At 41.1% G+C, this 18259-nt stretch overlaps 1 protein-coding gene across 1 annotated transcript; it reads left to right on the plus strand.

Moving 5' to 3' along the window:
* The first annotated feature begins 2031 nt into the window (after window positions 1-2031).
* Window positions 2032-17814, plus strand: LOC139663687 (zinc finger protein GLIS2-like). The gene is made up of 6 exons (XM_071542405.1): window positions 2032-2231; window positions 7091-7290; window positions 10839-11024; window positions 11563-11696; window positions 13513-13631; window positions 15082-17814. The coding sequence occupies exons 1-6, from the start codon at window positions 2066-2068 to the stop codon at window positions 15777-15779; spliced, it is 1503 nt and encodes a 500-aa protein (XP_071398506.1). The 5' UTR covers window positions 2032-2065; the 3' UTR covers window positions 15780-17814.
* Window positions 17815-18259: the final 445 nt, after the last annotated feature.

An 18259-nucleotide genomic window follows, 5' to 3' on the forward strand; every position in this document is an offset into this window, starting at 1 on the left:
TCACTAGTTGCTGATGGAACACTGTACTTGAATTTCAATGAACAATTTGCATTTAAAGTAAAGATATTTGACTCCATATGGGCCATACGAGTCTGTTAAAAATGTCTGGTGTTTTCAAATGTCTAAATAGTGGAAGTTTGAATGTTGTGTAGTTACATTTGTGTACTTTCAGCTGATGGTTAACAGTCACTCCTAATGATTTGCATTGCTATAACAGTTTCCAAACCACGGGTGTGATTTAGGTAACCTAGGGCGAATGATCCAAAATAGTTTTAGGCAAATAAGCTATAGAAAGCACACATTTCATATGCAAAGGAATACGCAGAAATTAAATGCTTGCAGCATCATTTCTGTACAAATGATTAATCGACAAAATGAGTCATGTTTGGATGAGTGATTATTAGAAGAATGATTATTTATCATACATCCTGACCCTCAATTTAAACTACCAAGAGGGAAAAGTTGACAGAGCAAGGAAAAAATTTTTTTTTTTGAAAAGAAAAAAAAAAAAAGAGGACCAAGTTACAGATGAGGAGACAGCGATCACACAGCGAATTCTGTGCATTTCTAGGCATTAATACATGGCACAAAATAGAGGATAGTCCCAAAATATGTGGTATTAGTTAAACAATATTTAACCTAAATTGACTTATACTGATTTAACATTCAAAAGAAAAATGTCCTGCTCTAATTATTATTATTATTATTATTTTTTAGATATTATAATTATGTTTTTACAGAATGCTGTGTTTTAGGATGGTGCGCCCTCAAAAGTCACCAAAAACTATTCAAGAGCTATTTTGAAAAAAACAAAAAACAAAACAAAAATCTCAGGATTCCAAACTTCACTAGTTTATTAAAAGCCACATATCACTCATTTAAAAGCCAAAGTGATTTTTAGAACAGCAAACAACTTGATAGCTGGTTGTCTGTCAAAGTGGGAGGCGGACACGTTTACCAGCAACAGAGAAAATTTACGTGAATTTGGCTGTTGGCAGGAGTTAACTTCCCACCCAGGTGCTTTGTGCTTTGCCATCACCTCACATCTAACTCTTCCTCTGCTATGCACTGATGTCAATGGCAGATTGGTGCAACATTATTTTACTTCTTCCTGGTGCAGGATTGGCCGCCGTGCCACTGTGGTTTGGTTGTCCAAGAGGCTTTTGACTGACTAGGTGGCAGACAACATCTGTTCTGACTGACAGATCAGACTTCTCTCACTCCACTGTGAGGGAGGGGAGGGACTTCCTCTAGCGGTTAGCACCCATAAGAGACTTGTGGATCCCTGTCAGGAGTCAGAGAGAGAGAGAGAGAGAGAGAGAGAGAGAGAGAGAGAGAGAGAGAGGATGAGAGGTGTACTTACCTATGAGCCTGCAGGAGTTTGCTTTACTTGGAAAGGCCAGCAAGACTATGGCAGCATCACATAGATTCATATGAAGTTTGAATAACTGTCCAGTCAAAAATATTCAGCTGTTGAAGACACCAATTTCTCTAGTACAACAATTCCAGTCTTTAAAGACCCCATGAAACGGCATCTTTACTTCCTTGATTTGATGCATTTGCTGTTGAAACAGGATGTTGGGGTGAGACATAATGCAGTGAGGGATCAAAGTCTAAACCAATGGAATATCAGTCAGGGAGAGAAAGGCAGTTTTATTTGATGGGAGGGGCGGGATGGTTCAAATATCTGACGGTTTTATTGGTTAGAAATTTATATTTACCTCTACTGGAGCAGCATGAGGTCACTGTGAAAGATAAGGAAGTAAAAGTAATGGGGGTTCATTTCATGGGGACTTTAATTAAAATGACTAATTCAAATTTTTCCACAGTCAAATATTGGATGTTCACCGATACCTTGAAAAACACAATGAAAGCTACAGTACAAAGAAGAAGCTAATCAAAATACCTCAAGGGTCTTTGAGCAAAACTGTTGCAAAGATCAGAAAACAGCATGGGAGCTTGCGACATTTTAGAGGAGGCAGCTTTGTTTCTGGTTTGTTAATAACCATCTATAATCACTTTTACCTGTTCTCTCCCCAGGAGGGCGGGAGTAACCGAAGCAGCCATGCTGTCGCTGGATGAGCCGCTGGACTTGAAGCTTCCCTCGGGGAGGACCAACGGGCCGCTGAGATTAGGGAAGAGGGTTTGTTCCGCCTCTATCTGCGCCCCGCTCAGCGCCACGCGGCCTCGCCTGCTCTGCACGACTTTCCCCTCACCGCCGTCTTCCCCAGGTGAGATCTCGCCTTTTTTTGAATCCTTGTTTAACCAGGAGAGTTGACAAAGGACACATTCTTATTTAAAGCCACAAGGGAGCTATACTAGATACACATACACACAGTGGTGGAGGAAGTATTCAGATCTTTGACTTAAGTAAAAGTAGCAATACCACAGTGTAAAAATACTTTGTTACAAGTAAAAGTCCTGCATTCAAAATCTTACTTAAGTTAAAGTACAAAAGGATTAGCATCAAAATGTACTTAAAGTAGCAAAAGTAAAAGTAGTCATTATGCAGAATGGCCCATTTCAGAATCATATATATCTGTATATATGTTATTGGACTATAATTATTGATGCATTAATGTGTTCATCACTTTAATGTTGCAGCTGGTAAAGGTGGAGCTAATTTTAATTACTTTATATACTGCTGGGTAGCTTAACCTATAAAAATATATCATAATTTATTAGTTGATTTATAATTTGTATTAATAATCTAAATCTGCAAAGTAACTAGTAACTAAAGCTGTCAAATAAATGTAGTGGAGTAAAAAGTACAATATTTCCCTCTGAAATGTAGTGGAGGAGAAGTATAAAGTAGCATGAAATGGAAATACTCAAGTGAAGTACCTCTAAATTGTACTTAAGTATAGTACTTGAGTAAATGTACTTAGTTACATTCCACCGCTGCATACACACACACACACACACACACTCCACTCTCTCTCTGTTACTTTCCATAGGGCATGCCCTCACTGACACCATGTTGTGGTCATTCAGCCATAATGCAATAGCGTAATAAGTGGACACTCTGTTCTCACTCTCACCCAATAACATAATAATGTAAAAACCGCTGAATGGTAGCTCTCTTCTGCCCTAAAAGAGACACACTTTGTCCCCAAGGTTTCGTCAGCGCGGCTCATAACAAGAGGAGCGTGACTCTGACACAAAGTGCATCCTCACTGACCTCAAAGACGGCCATAATGTGGCCACTGTGACGATCCATATGAACGGACTGTAAGGGTGTTTGCAGCTGATTCAGTTCATGTGATCAATTTTGCGCAGAATGTTCAGCGTCTGCGTATGGCTCTCATTGTTTACTAGGGCGGAAAGATTTTGACAAAAAAGTCGAATTGCGATTATTTGACAGAATATTGCGGTTGCGATTTAAACTGCGATGCATATAATCAAACATTTTTCTTGTCATACATTTTTACTTTAAAATTGTTTAAAGAAAAGTGAAAAATAGATGTCAGTGTGCAGGATTTACTGGGTTTTTTTTGAGTATGATGAAAGGTTTTCACCAATATTGTACTTGATTTATGGACCAAAGATTACAGGGAGCTCTAAAACCCTCTCTCTTAAGCCTCTGTGATTTGGAAAGTTCATATTGCGATTTCGATAATTTTTTTAGATTAATTGTTCAGCTCTATTGTCTATTTTTTGTTATTTGTTGCTGCTTTGATCATTTACTGTTGCTGCTGTGCTCGCAATTGTAGCCTTTGTTGTGTCTGAACTGCGGCAGCAAGTGTGAGAATATCATCATCAATGTCTGGGAAATCGATTTTCCCTAGTGGTGTTACTACAGGACAATTAGGATACATTCCAGCGGGCTTAAGTGGCTCTGGAGTGCGAGTTAGATTTATCATAACTCTAGCTGTATTGTACATGCCGACAGACATCAACAGAATCGTGATAAATGTTCAGCATCTGTCTGCTCTGATGCTACATTCATTGCCATTTGTAATTTATCTGGCCACCTTTTTATGTCTTTTTGAGTTAGTTTTGGATCGGTTGTGTTGGTTATTATGGCGGTGTGTGGATCCTGCTTGGAGGATGAAGTAGTTGGTTGATGTAATGAAGATTCTTTCCACCAACAGTCCCACACCTCGTCATAATAACTTTGTGTCTTTTTGTCAAAAGAATTACTATTACGCATGTTACTGTCTGTCCTCTAGTGGCTCCAAAAGGTCTATATTGGCTATGTAATCACACTGTATATTCTGCTCTTGCCACTCCATGGGCAGGAGGATGCGCTCTAGTCTCTGTTGTAATGCCAATCCAATCCAATCCAATTAGCACCAATCCAATTAGCACTTCTCGTGTTAAACGTAGTGTTCCCACCTCACCTTCCGCATTCCAAATGGTTCCTGTTGGTAACACTGATGTGTGAGGCACACACACTCAGACTAGCTGGAATAGGGTGTTAGTGTCATCTTACCACAATATGGCGTTTTGGCCGCATTGGATCAGATAGTAGACTTGTCCTATGCGGTTGTTGACTTTGCTAATATCACCTTCGATGGGCTCCGTAAACTTAACACCAAAGTCCAGGGCAATCGCATGATGACCCTTCAAAATAGAGCTGCACTGGACTACCTCATGGCTGCTCAAGGTGGTACTTGTACTATTGTAGGCCCAGAATGTTGCACTGACATCCCCAATGAGAACGAGGCTGTTGAGCAACGACCTAGAAAGACTTAAGACCATTATTAATCTGCAGGATCATAAGCCCCCACCATGGGATCCTCTGGCTTCCCTAGTTGGTTCTTTTGTGTCGACAATCATCACCTATGTAGTCTATGGTCTGGTTTTCCTACTGTGTATTATTGCATTTTTCTCATGTGTAAAGAGGATGTGCTCCACATGGGGTAGCTCTATTGGTAGCTCTGTTGGTACTGCTGTAACCACACCACACACCCACACTACCATGATGGTGTCTATTTTGACTCCTAATTCCGCATCTGACCATCCTGATGTGTAATGCCCAAGACTACTATGACTATGACTATGACAATGTTGACTGTGAAGATGATGATGATTACACTCCAATGACGGTTTATGACAATGCTAGGGTCTGTGCTATGTTTCCAACTACTATGCATTCACTCTACTGAATATTGACACCTAAACTACTGCCTTTAAAGACAACGATTGATTGTGTTGAACTGAGCCTCATTTGGGATTTTTCCCTCTTACTGTCATCATGAGGGTTTTTATCCTGAATGTGGATTTATTAAGCTCAGATGCCCACTTGGTCTTTTACTCTTCCCTTGTCAAATGGGTGAGGAGATGTTTGGCCAGTGTGTATACCTTTACGTCTGTTGACCTCCATTTTGTTCATGTATTTGTTTTAAATGTAATTTCAGTCGCTTGGCTGACATATGGAACTCATAAGACATATTGGGTGGATTTAGTTGTAACCATATATCTTTTCATACCTTATTTACGTTTATAATCATAATCATTATATACTCATTCATTACTTAACTGACTATTGTATTGCTACTGCCTTGTTGTGTGATTAGTTACCTTCAGAAAATATTTTAAAGGTTTCAAGTTCTCTGCATATGTGAGCCTTTATAGGCTCAAAGGGGGGGTCTGTAGAGAAAATATGTCCTTTTTATGTGTATGTCCTTTGTATGTTCCAATGTATTGATTATTATGTGTTCATCATGTGCTTCCATGTGAGGGTTTGTGACTGTCATACATAGAAAAGATGCTATTGTTCCTTAGACCCACTTATACAACATCCGTACAAATACGACAGTGTTAGGATCATGAGACGATGCTTTGTCTAGGGGGGGTCGGCTTGCAGGTGGCTGTCCTTGTCCTTGGAGATACAAGCCTGGTCAGTCTGACCCTCGTTAGAGAACTGCATCATTTCCTTTGCTATGATGTACTTCTCTCCATGCATGTATCATTAAAGAGAACACTGAATCTTTATTACAAAATCATTCATCACCCTTTTTTCATTTGCACTTTTTCCCTCTCCTGTTTGTTTATCAATACACAGGATATGATATGAATAATATAATAAGAATAATATGCTACCAATACTACCATAAGACCGGCAGCAACATTCACCAGCTACCTGCTCTAGCTTTCAGGGTGAGTGAGTGCAGGCAAGTGGGCAGCTTCCTTCACCGATGTTTCGTTCAATTTGTCCCACAACACCTTGAGAATCAATCAATCAATCAATCTATCAATCTATCTATCTATCTATCTATCTATCTGTCTATCTAGCTATGTAGCTATTTAGCTATCTATCTAGCTATCTATCTAGTGTGTTCTAAGACAGTGGTTCCCAAACTGAGGCCCAGGGACCCCAGGGATCCCCAAAGGATCTCCATGCAATCTGAGGATCAATTGCACTAGGCAACTGTGCACTATGGCGGCCCCAAGTGGCAGCAAGGAATGACAGAATTTTTGAAAATTTGAAGGACTTGATTATGCAGAAATCATGTAATGTAAACTGCGCACTCATCAAACATAATTTTCGTTGATGAGTCCAGCGTTGTCTCAATGGAGCACTGCCTTGCTGCTGTCTAGGGGACAGTTTTTTTCAGTTTCAATTTTCAATTTATGTCACTCGTTAGATGTCAGTGCTAGGCAAACAACCACAGTGGTTTTCAGGGAACAACCACTAAGACGTGTTACAACACAGGGTCAGGCTTCACAGGAGCATTGTTAGTGCCAATGGGATACCTTCATATTTTAAATGTTATTTGCTTATTATTCTTCACCAGACACTTCTCACATTGCGGGTAGCAGTGTGAGTGTTGCTTGTGAGCTTGCTACTATTGTTAGCATTCCTGATCAAAACCATAGGGCACAGGTAACTCACTGTTAGCTACGAGACTTGATTTCAGTGAAGAATGCTAACAATGCTAACAAGCCATTTTACAAAAACTAAAATACACGTTTTCCCTCAGTGTGACAAGTGTCAGGTGAAGAAAAATAACCAGCTCAAAATGCCAACGTGTCCCAGTGAGATTCCCTTAGTCCCGTTATAACTTAATGGACAGAAACAACCTGAGCTGCTTTTGTGAGACCAGGTACAGATTTCTGAGTGTGATTCCTGCTCCTCTTCCAGATTCCCAGTCTTCCTCCCACGATCGACCCGGGTCCTGCTTCACCCCTCCGGCCATGGACCTCAGCCTGTCCCCTTCGTCCCGCCATGCCTCCTCCCTCTCCCCTTCGCCTTCCTCTCCCTCCTCCCCCTCCCCGTCCCCCTCCTCCCCCCTGGAGTCCCCTCACAGCAGCGGTAGCCCCCTGCCCCATCTCTTCTCGCGGGTGAGTCCAGCCGTCTGGCTCGGCAGCCTGCACACTGAGGCTCCAGTAACACTTGTTGTTTCAATGTGACTTTTATTATCCAGTCACGCCAAGTCATATTAAATGATAACTCTGGACACACAATAATCTGATTTGTCTCACATTGCTATCTGATCCGATTGCAATGGCTTCAGTTACACTTGTCACTTCAATGTGTATTTTGAGATCTGATTCTAAAAATTTGATTTTCTGAGATCACGTTGCTGTATGTCCACACCTGGGCCTGGAAATCGCTGGTATGCCTCTGCTCTGCCTCAGCTGTATTTATTTAAGTCTGTGCCTGCATTACTTTTCCTGCTCTCTCTCTCTCTCTCTCTCCACCTCTTGCATTTCTTATATGCGCAATGTGACTGGGTCGCATCCAGGGTATGCAGAGTTCTGATCACAATGTGAGCTTGACCACTTAAAGAGAGACAAATTTAATTTTGTATGTCCAGATCTGTTGCTTAATGTGTCCTGGCATGATTGGATGATACAAGTTGCAGTGACACAACAAATGTAACCTTAGCTAATGATTCTTCATATCAGATATGGAAATGGTCAGGCTCACATTGTGATCAAAATCTACATAATCTGGATGCAATGCAGCTACAATGTGCATACAAGCAATGTAAAGAGATGGAGAGAGAGAGAGAGAGGGGGAGAAAAAGTAATGCAATTACACAGATTTAAATATATACAGCCACAGGAGATGCATAACAACCACTTTGAGGCCAAGAGAGAAATCTAAAACCAAACCAAATTATTAATGAATCTAAATTTTCTTTTTTGACAGCTCACTTTTTGACCTCCCCCCTTTTCTTTTTTGTCTTAAGAAACTGCTCATAAAGCTACAGTACAAGAATAATAAATAAACAAATGTGATACTCAAAGAAATCCTAATCCAAATGAATGACATGCAATGCAACCACATGTAGTTGGGCTTTTCTTGCATCTACTACTCGCAATCTAAATGGAGGCAGAGCTCAATGGAGGTTTCTGATAATAGCTAATATGTCATGCTAGCTTACAGAGAATTAGGATAATAATATACAAACCCTGTGAACTGTTCCATAAAGGTTCACTCAAGGAAAAATGTGTGTGTATGTGTGTGACTTCATGTTATCAGTCAATCTTGTGCATAGGCATGGCCACAGTCTTTCCAGAATAAGCCAGGGACCGATGGTCGCTGAATATGCTCCACTCATCTTCAACAGGACTGAATTGAATTGGGAGACTGGGAGTGAATCTAATTTGTTGGAGCGGTGTCTGCTCACAGCACACAGCCATCCAGTGATTCTGACTAAATCAAATTCTACCCATGCTTGAAGGCTAAAACATCAAACACAAGGCTTCTTTGTTGAGGTTGGAGCATAGTCTCCCCTCATGCCCGGGACTTATCTGTTACCTCAGAAAATACCGCTGTTGTAAATTGTCTTAAATTTATTTGCTTATCGTTTTTGAAGTAGACTGTTAGTCATATGTGTTCTTCCTGTCCCCTAGATGTTGTGGCCACCAGGTTCCCCAAACACGTCTTTGATACAGATGGTTATAGCATTTTTTCAATCATAAACCGCTCAGCTGGCCACTGGGACTTTCCCTTCAGGTTTCAACCCCTCTTTGAGGAAACCTAGTCTTGATTTTGTCAACCCTCAATAACTCTCTCTCTAAATCTCTAAATCGTTTTTATCAAAAGTTGTTGATAAAGTAGTATTTAGCCAACTTATATAGTTTTTAAACAGCAACAACATTTTTGAGAAATTTAAATCTGGTTTTAAAGCTATATAGCACAGAGACAATCCACCTTAAAGTAACAAACTTCTCTCAGTAGCAGAGGCAGGAGATTGCTCAATTTTAATCATGTTGCTGCATTCAACATCATTGATCAACATTTTATTTGAACACCTTAAGTGCTGTGTGGGTATCACCATGCTCTAGACAGGTTCATTTTCTACCTTTCCAATAGATCCTTCTCCATCACCATTGGCAACTCATTCTCTTTTCCAGCTAACATCACATGTGGGGTGCCACAGGGCTCAATTCTTGGTCCTATTCTTTTTTCACTTTGCATGCTTGCCCCTCAGCCATATAAACCTTAAACACCATTGTTTCTTTTCACTGCCATGCCAATGACACCCAGCAATATCCCCTATTAAAACCTGACGATCCAAGCAGCCTTGACACTCTCAACGACTGCTTCTGTCATATGAAGTGCTGGATGTGTCGGAACATTTTACAACTTAATGACATCAAGAAATAATTTGATTTGGTCCTGCCAAACGAGTTAGCCTGTCTGCCAGCATTAAATCAGTGGCCAGAAACTTGGGGGTGGTTCAAGAAAGCAATATGACTTTGGAGAATCAAATTAAGAAAGTACTATAGTCTTTTATCTTTCTTTTTATCTTTAATCTATCAAAAATGAAGGTGCTTTTATCCACAGCTTTGAGAAGATATAATCTTGTTTGGACTATTTCAACTGTCTTTACATCTGTCTCAGTCAAATCTCAAGCATGTACAAAATGCAGCTGTTAAGAGTTTAACTGGTGCCAAACAAAGAAACCATATCACCACAATTTCAGCGTATTTCCACTGGTTAAGAGTCAATTTTAGAATTGATTTTAAGATTTTCTGATTACTTTTAAAACTCAGCCAGATTTGGCCCATAGCTATATTGCAGACCTTTTTAACTCTTATGAAAGTGAGCCTGAAATCTTCTGGCAGGCTGTTTTGTTGTTTCCTCAAGACTCTAGACTCAAGACCAGAGCAGACCATGGATTCAGCATTACAGCCCCTAGATTATGTAACAACCTGCCTAAGGAACTCTGGCTAACTAAATCAGCATCATCTTTTCAATCACTGCTTCTTAAGACTCATGTTTATAGTCTGGCTTTTATGTAATGATTTATCTTATCTTTTAATCAAGTTTATCTTTACTTCTTTTGGTTCCATGTTTTTATTGTTATTCCATGTTGTGCAGTTGCTTCTGTTTTTATGTCAAGCACATTGTAAACCCCTTTTTTAAAATATGTGCTACATAAATAAAGTGTATTGTTATTAGTGTTGTAGAGACACTCATAGACAGCCAGAAATATAATTCCCTTTCGGTTTAGGGAAATTGTTTGTTTCAAGTGGGTAACCCAGAGACATTGCATGTGTTTCTGTATCACTGAATGGGCAAAGCGTGACAATTACTTTGCCAGGGATAGCGGATCCATTCCCTGTGTATCTCCATGGGTACAGCATGGCACTAACAGCAGCAGGATTAGGGCTTCAATTTCCTCTGAGACCAGCCATGCTAGAAACGCGTCATGGTACTGGAAGGCGCTTTGGATAAAGGCGTCCACCAAATGGCATCTGTTATATGAGATGGGGAAAAGGAGGGATTATTTCTTTGATGAATTGCTAGTATCACCTTGCTTTTCATCACCTTGATGCAGATCTATTTCTCCCTCCGTCTTTCTGTGTTTAGATCCTCCTCCTTGATCGCTGTGACCTCATGACCTCTCTCTCCGTCTCTCCCTCTCATTCAGGAACCAGCTCATCCCAGATGTGTAGAAGGCGGAGCTTCACCACAGGGCTACCAGTTTTATCTGCCAATCGGAAGCCCAGCGGGGGGGTACAGCTTTCCCTCCTCTGTGTTCATTGGTCAGAACAGAGAGAAGCGAGTTTCCCCGGAGCCCTCATTGGACGATCAGCTGGCCTGCCGTTGGATGAAGGTAAGATGACTGACAGTCAGACACAAGAGGAGAGGTAGAGGCCAAACATCACTAAGCTCTACAGTAATATAAGATAGTTTACTCCAAATAGTTTTGCTTGCATTATGAACAATTACAAGGATAAATAACTGAAACAAGTCAGTATATTAGTGATATGTGGCAAACCCTCAGTTTTTATAAAACAAAACCCACTGACATCTATTTGGTATGATCGGATCAAAGCAGAAAACAACAAGTCGAATCTTCAAGTCCACATTATGTATTGAGCAGAGCAGAATAATTCAAGCCACTTTGAAATGCCTTTTCAAAATCACTGTGTTGAATCACAATGGGCAGATTACTTAAAAAATGGCTGAAATAATGCAATACCAGCAGTGCCAAACTGCTCAAATTGCACTTAAATTGTGCAATATTGTCGAGAATTAGTTTTTTCTACTCAATAAAGTCTGTATTTAATCTCTCTGTATATCTCTCTTTCCTTCTCTGTCTCTTGCTTTCTCTCTCTCTCTCTCTCTCTCTCTCTCTCTCTGCCCTCCAGTGCCACCTGCTGTTTGACTCGCTGCAGGACTTGGTGGATCACATCAATGACTATCATGTCAAGCCTGAAAAGGATTCTGGGTACTGCTGCCAGTGGGAGGGCTGTGCTCGAAATGGGAGGGGCTTCAATGCCAGGTAAGGGATGCTCATCTTTACCTGAAATTTCATTATATTTCACATAAGATGCCAGATATGTTTTTATATTCTTATACAAGTTTCCTGCTGGTGTGAAGTAAGTTACTATGTTCATCTCTTTTGATATTTCTCTGCTTGAGTTCTACTTGCCTTTGAAAGAACCTACACTACCAGTCGAAAGTTTGGACACACCACATTTTTCTTTATTTTTACTATTTTCCACATTTTAGAATAATAGTAAATACATCAAAACTATGAAATAACACAAATGGAATTTTGTAGTGACCACAAAAGTGTTAAACAAATCAAAACTATCTCATATTTTAGATTCTGTAAAGTAGCCGCCCTTTGCCTTGATGGAAAGGCAAAGGCTTAGGAAAGAAATTCATACATAGGCATCAACTTCATTATTTATATTTGTCTAAGAAACAAATGTCAAGCATTTAAGCATAAGCCTTTAGATCAAAATGGTTTTAAGATAATGAAAAACATCAGGTGTGTCCAAACTTTTGACTGGTAGTGTATTGAAAATTCTATTGATACAAATGGTTGCGTAACAGTGTTAGATTAGAAAAAAGTGCACATTAAAGACAATATGCAGTAACTGAATTTAAATAGCTGTTAAATGTGTTATTTCAGTGCCCTCAGACAGTTTTTTTAGGCTGTGTTAGTGAATCATGTGTTTTTCCCTGCTGCCTGAGCAAATAGGCAAATTCAAAACTGAATTGATGAAAAGACAGCTTAATCCTAACAGTGTGGGAGCTGAAAAACATACGTTTCCTGTGTGTAAAGGAGAATGCCATTTTAAATCACCTTTAAATACGCCATTCCACTGCCCTCAGACAGTTTGGGCTGTTTTAGTGAAGCATCATTAGTCTCTGACATCCAGAAACAAGAATGAGAAGTTCGGCCCACCTCTTGACCATTGAGGTCAAACTGATGCTCCATAACGAATGAATAAGGAAAGATGGAAAAGTGTGATGGCAGCCATAATGATTTTATGAGGATTGTGGTTCAGGACTATCAGCACTTCTACAATAACAATCATTTTGATGTAAAAATGTACACAAACTGTCATTGCCAATGTAAGTTTCCCCTTCATTATTTGTGTAATGTCCCCAGGATGCATAAGTTTCATTTTAATTTCCCAGGTTGGTAGGTTTGGGGGATAATTGTTCATATTAAGAAATAAAGATTAGGCTGCCTTAGGTTGTATGAATAACACTTAGGTTGTGCAACAGCAGCAGCAGAATAATATTAATTTCCTGGTACACATTTTTGAAATCAGAGCCATAGTGCCCTGATATATAGAACAGAAGTAACATAATATTACTATACAATATACTGTATATAGTAATATATATAGTATAATATTATGCTAGAAAGAGGAGTGCTAGGAGAGATTTGAGGCCTGGAGGTAGGGGGGTGTAGGACTGGACCAAGGCCTGGAGGTAGGGGGGTGTAGGACTGGACCAAGGCCTGGAGGTAGGGGGGTGTAGGACTGGACCAAGGCCTGGAGGTAGGAGGGTGTAGGACTGGACCAAGGCCTGGAGGTAGGAGGGTGTAGGACTGGACCAAGGCCTGGAGGTAGGGGGTGTAGGACTGGGCTATTGCCTACAGATATGGGGGTGCAGCTCCTCTAGAAGCCTTATATGCTAGCACCAGGGTTTCTAATTGAATATCAACAGCTGTATCCCCAGAAAGGATACATTTCAAAATCTCAGAAGCACAATGTGTATATGTGTGTGTGTGTGTGTGTTCTGTACATTTGTCTGTGCTTCTCAACAAATACCCTGTGTTGTTTCATGTGTTACAGGTATAAAATGCTGATTCACATCCGCACACACACCAACGAGAAGCCGCACCATTGTCCCACCTGTAACAAGAGCTTCTCACGCCTTGAGAACCTCAAGATACACACCCGCTCACACACAGGTTAGTGCACAATGCGGAAAGTGCAACACGATGAAGCACTTTTCATGAAACAGGCCAACCATGTGAGACGCTTGGAATCCCTTGTTGCGTCCCCCAGTTAAAGGATAACACCGGTGTTTTTTTTTTTTAAGTTTGCGCCAGTCACCTGACACCCACAGGAAGAAATGGCAATCTCCTCCAGGAAATAATCCCTTAAAAAAATGTTGCCTTACAAACTTTTTTTTTTTTTAAGATTTATTTTAGGCTTTATTGACAGAGATAGTGTGAGAATTCGAACCCGGGTCGCTGCGGGAAGGACTGAGTCTTGTGGTACACGCTCTACTCGGTGATCCACCGGGGCGCCCCTGCCTTACAAACTTTATTGTCACATTCATGCCTTATTTTGGGGTGTCTTTGTTAGCCGGGACAGCAGTTAATTTCAAGCTAGGTTTGACAATTTGGAATGATGAAAAATTATTAAATGTTAAAAAATCTATTTACATATGGCAAAATGATTAGAAAAAATTTAAACTAGAGGTAAACGGAAGTTAATGGGCTATAACTGTAAATGAAAGCAGTATTGTCCTTTAAATCCACTTCAATCATCAAGTTGATAAGATGAAAGGGAGGAGACAGGTTAAAGGAGGATTTCCTCGCTTGAGTCAGTTCAAGCTGTAGAGTGGATTATGCAAAAGAAGTTTGGCCTTTTGTGTGTTTTTGAGTGTTTGCACAAAGCACCGGATGTAGATAACCGTCTACGCAACCATTACCTGTACAAATATGTGTCTTCCAGGGTGGGGTCTTGTGAAATGTGTATGAATTGGTCAATGACGTGTTTCAGCCATGGTGACGTTCTCATATTTCCCATAAAGCACAGCCAGCTGTGCTTTATTGGTTGCTATGTCAACTCTTCTGGTGACCAAGGAGTTGGTTAGCTTCCTGGTTTTCTGGTGTTTTTTTTATTCTTATCTATGTATACTCGAAAACTTTCAAGTGGTATACACGCATTAGTAAATATATATAAGCCATAACAGAATGGTGTTTCGGGTATTTTTGCAATACTTGAGTATAAAGGGAGAGCTAAAAAAGTACAATAACAAAGGACAGTCAGTTTGCTTTTTAGGAATTTTCCTGTGACCATGTGATCAGAAATACTAGAGAAAGAGTAGAGCTGAATTAGAGCAAATTTTCTCCCATGTTTCCTCCTCTCTTGCTCTCTCTCTGTCTCTCCCTCTCTCTCTCTCTCCCTCTCTCTCGCTCTGTCACTCTCTCTCTGTCTGTCATATCATGGCTAAATTTGCTCCTGCAGTATTCATCTATTCAGAGCAGCTTGCTTTCGCTTTGTATACAGTACTTGATATGTACATCAAGCAGTTTTATTCATTCTCCTCATCTCTGTCTGTTTCTGTCTCTCCCTCTCTCTCCTCTGTCCCTCCATCTTCCATCTCTCTCTCTCTCTTTCTCTCTCCAGGAGAGAAACCCTACATCTGCCCCTACGAAGGCTGCAGCAAGCGTTACTCCAACTCCAGTGACCGCTTCAAGCACACACGCACTCACTACGTGGACAAGCCTTACTACTGCAAGATGGCCGGCTGCCTGAAGCGCTACACAGACCCCAGCTCTCTACGCAAGCACATCAAGGCCCACGGACACTTTGTGGCCCAGGAGCAAGGCACCCTGGGCAGGCCGGGGGCGGGCCTGGGCCTCCAGGGGCCCCAGGGGGCCACCGAACTGCCCTCCGTAAGCGGGGCCCACATCATCATCCCCGGGGCTGCCGCGGCCCTGCTGGGGGGGCTGGGGGCCTCCCTGCCTCTCTCTGCCTTCTGCCACGCCAGAGCCCTGGGCCACCCCGGGGCCCCGCTGTTCTCACTGGGTGGAGGAGGAGGGGGAGGCGGTGCGGGGGCGCTGGGCCTGCCCGACTCCCCCCTGCTGCCGTTCGGACTCTCGGCCGCGTCCATGTTGGGGCTGGGAGCGCTGGGCCTGGGCCGGCTGGGAGGGAGGGAGGTGGAAGGCGAAGAGGAAGAGGAGGAAGGAGAGGGGGAGCGGGAGCGGGAGGGGGAGGTGCTGAACCTGTCTGCAGGGGTGGGGGCCAGACGAAGTGACCCGTACTCCTGGGTGGTGGTTCCCCACCCCGGGGCGCTACTGCTCAAACCAGCTGTTGTCAGCTAGGATGTGCGCTCAGACGCCTCGAAAAGCATAGATCCAGGGAGTGTGTGTGTGTGTGTGTGTGTGTGTGTGCGTGTGTGTGCATGTGCACATATGCATGTATGTGTGCACGTGTGTGCATGCAAGTATGTGTCTGTGTGTGTGTGTGTGTGTGTGTGTATGGTGTGTCCAGGTACAGGGGTTGGGGACAGAGAGGGATAGACCTAAGTGTGGGGTCAAAGGTCACTATTGCCTGCAGAGCCATGAAGAGCACTTCAATCATTCCAACCCAGAAAGGGATTGAATGTACAGTATACGCTGAGTGTACAAAACATTACGAACACCTTTGAGTGTTGCGTTGCACCAAGTCTTTGCACCATGCATGTTTAAACTGTCTCAAGGCTTACAAATCCTTTTTTAATCTCCTTTGTGAACGAAAAGCATTTTACCGTGAGGAATCATAGTTTTCACCTGTATTGGATTCACCAAGCCCCTGTATTTCATGGAAAGATCAGTGTTCCTACCATTTTGTACTGTCTGTCTATGTTAGACAACCCCCACTGACTGCTTACACAGGCCCTTATTGTTTAGTTTTAAATCCATATGGTGGAAAAGCAGGATATTGGTAGCAATGGGAAATACAGTCCGTACACAATAATGTTAACTTTATATAGCTTGATGAAAGGCTTATTGCTTTAAAAAGCACTCAACATGGACTTCATTAAGATAGCTTACATCCTTTATCCTGCGGGAAAAGTCAAGAGTTAGTGCAATTAAAAGGTTTCATTCCAAAATGAGATATCCGCCATTTGACAAATCAACACCTATTCCCACAAAATGTTTGCTAACATGAAAGAAAGGCAAATTATAGGTTACTATTCAAGCTATGAGTCATCTTGAGAGATCTGCTTACAAATTATTTCTTTTTGAGAAGATAATCATCTCTGTATTTGAAATTTGATGAACATGTTTTCTGAAATAGATCTATGGCATTTTGGAATCAGAGCCTTTCAATTTCTGGCACATAGTCTTTTCATTTGAAGGACACTTTTCTTTGCCGTTAATCTGGTGTCAGCTAACACTCTCAGTAATTGCCATGTGCAAAAGCAACTGAAATGGACTCCCTCCTGCTCGATTTCCAGGCCAACAGCAAACAAAATAATAAGCCTCAGAGGAAAACCCAATCTCCTGTGGCCTAATGCCATCCATGATAATCTCCAGCGTAGTTCATATAGTCACTGATTTACTGGTTGTAGATGACTCCCAGTGGCCATCAGCTGTTGTTCTGTTTGCTTTTGCACAGGAAAATGTTGGCTCATAATTTGTTATGCAAGGTTATATACTGCGCACAGACCGATCTGCTTGACCATGTGATTTTCAAGTCGCAAGAAAAACAAACTGGCTGGTGAGGTAACTGAATGTAGGTTTGCAACAACATTTGAATTTAACTCCCTTGCTTGCAATTTATCCTAGCTAATTACTTGCTTTATTAATCACTCCAAGACAAAGATCTGAACAGGATCTGCCCAGCCTTATAAACCCAGAAACAGGACCAACTGAGAGCCAATTTCAAGTAGGAAGAATATAGACAAAGATGTGTAGTAGGCGGTAACGAGTATACATTTGCTGCAGATGAATGTTAAACATACTCCACCACACCTCATAAAGATGCACAAGAGAAAGCCAAGCAATGGTTTCAAAATCTTCTCAAATAAAGTGTCTTTAGGGTCAAAGGGGAAATGTTAGACAATGGCCAGATGTGGCCAGTATCCAAGTTGATTCATCATATATTCTTGTTTGCACATTGAGGTATCCTATCCTAATCAGTATTTCAAAGGTGTCCAAGTGCCTTGTGTTACAACTGAAATATATAGACAATACGCATATGAAACAAAGTTACGCAAATGTAAGTGTATAAATGTACTTTTCGTTATGTTTTAGAGAATTGAATTTTAATAATTGACAACAGATGTGATTTGTACATCAAGGCCACTGCATCACTTTTCAAGGACGTCACTGAAGTTGATGACGATGACAATGACTCAATGTCAATAAACGAATGAATGAAAAAAAAGTCTTATTCTTATCTCTTGTTGTGTTTCAACAGCAGTGTGTTATCAGTATACCTATGTTGTGTGGGTGTGTGTGTGCGTGTGTGTGTGTGTGTGTGCCTAGCTTACTGTAGTTTTGCAATTTGCATTAGTTTTTAAATGAAGTTCAACTTTAGTTTCAGCTAGGGCTGGGTGATATGGTTGAAATCAATATCACGATACTGATAAGGATTTTTTTTATATCGTTATATATCACAATATGGCTCATGTATCCAAAATCACATGTTAAATAAACTAATGTTCGTCCCATTGAACCGAATGGTAATATTAGGTGGGATGTCAAACAAAACGTCCCTAAAATGTTTCATACCTCATTTTGAGTTTTTACGTAAAATATGCTTGTTATCATCAGTTTAGACAGCAGAATTGTGTGTCATGATATCCAAAAATGAT

This window comes from Centroberyx affinis, unplaced genomic scaffold, assembly GCF_046629955.1.
Source record: "Centroberyx affinis isolate AG114_WGS23_722 - 3 ecotype Tasmania unplaced genomic scaffold, CSIRO-AGI_Caff_v1 ptg004091l_1, whole genome shotgun sequence".
NCBI lineage: Eukaryota > Metazoa > Chordata > Actinopteri > Beryciformes > Berycidae > Centroberyx > Centroberyx affinis.

Bases quoted from the DNA above. Each gene is read 5' to 3' on its own strand.
- LOC139663687 (XM_071542405.1), top strand. From the start codon at position 2,066: ATGCTGTCGCTGGATGAGCCGCTGGACTTGAAGCTTCCCTCGGGGAGG. The intron at 7,291-10,838 runs GTGAGTCCAGCC...CCTCTCATTCAG, and splicing joins TGCCCCATCTCTTCTCGCGG to GAACCAGCTCATCCCAGATG. The intron at 13,632-15,081 runs GTTAGTGCACAA...TTCTCTCTCCAG, and splicing joins ACACACCCGCTCACACACAG to GAGAGAAACCCTACATCTGC.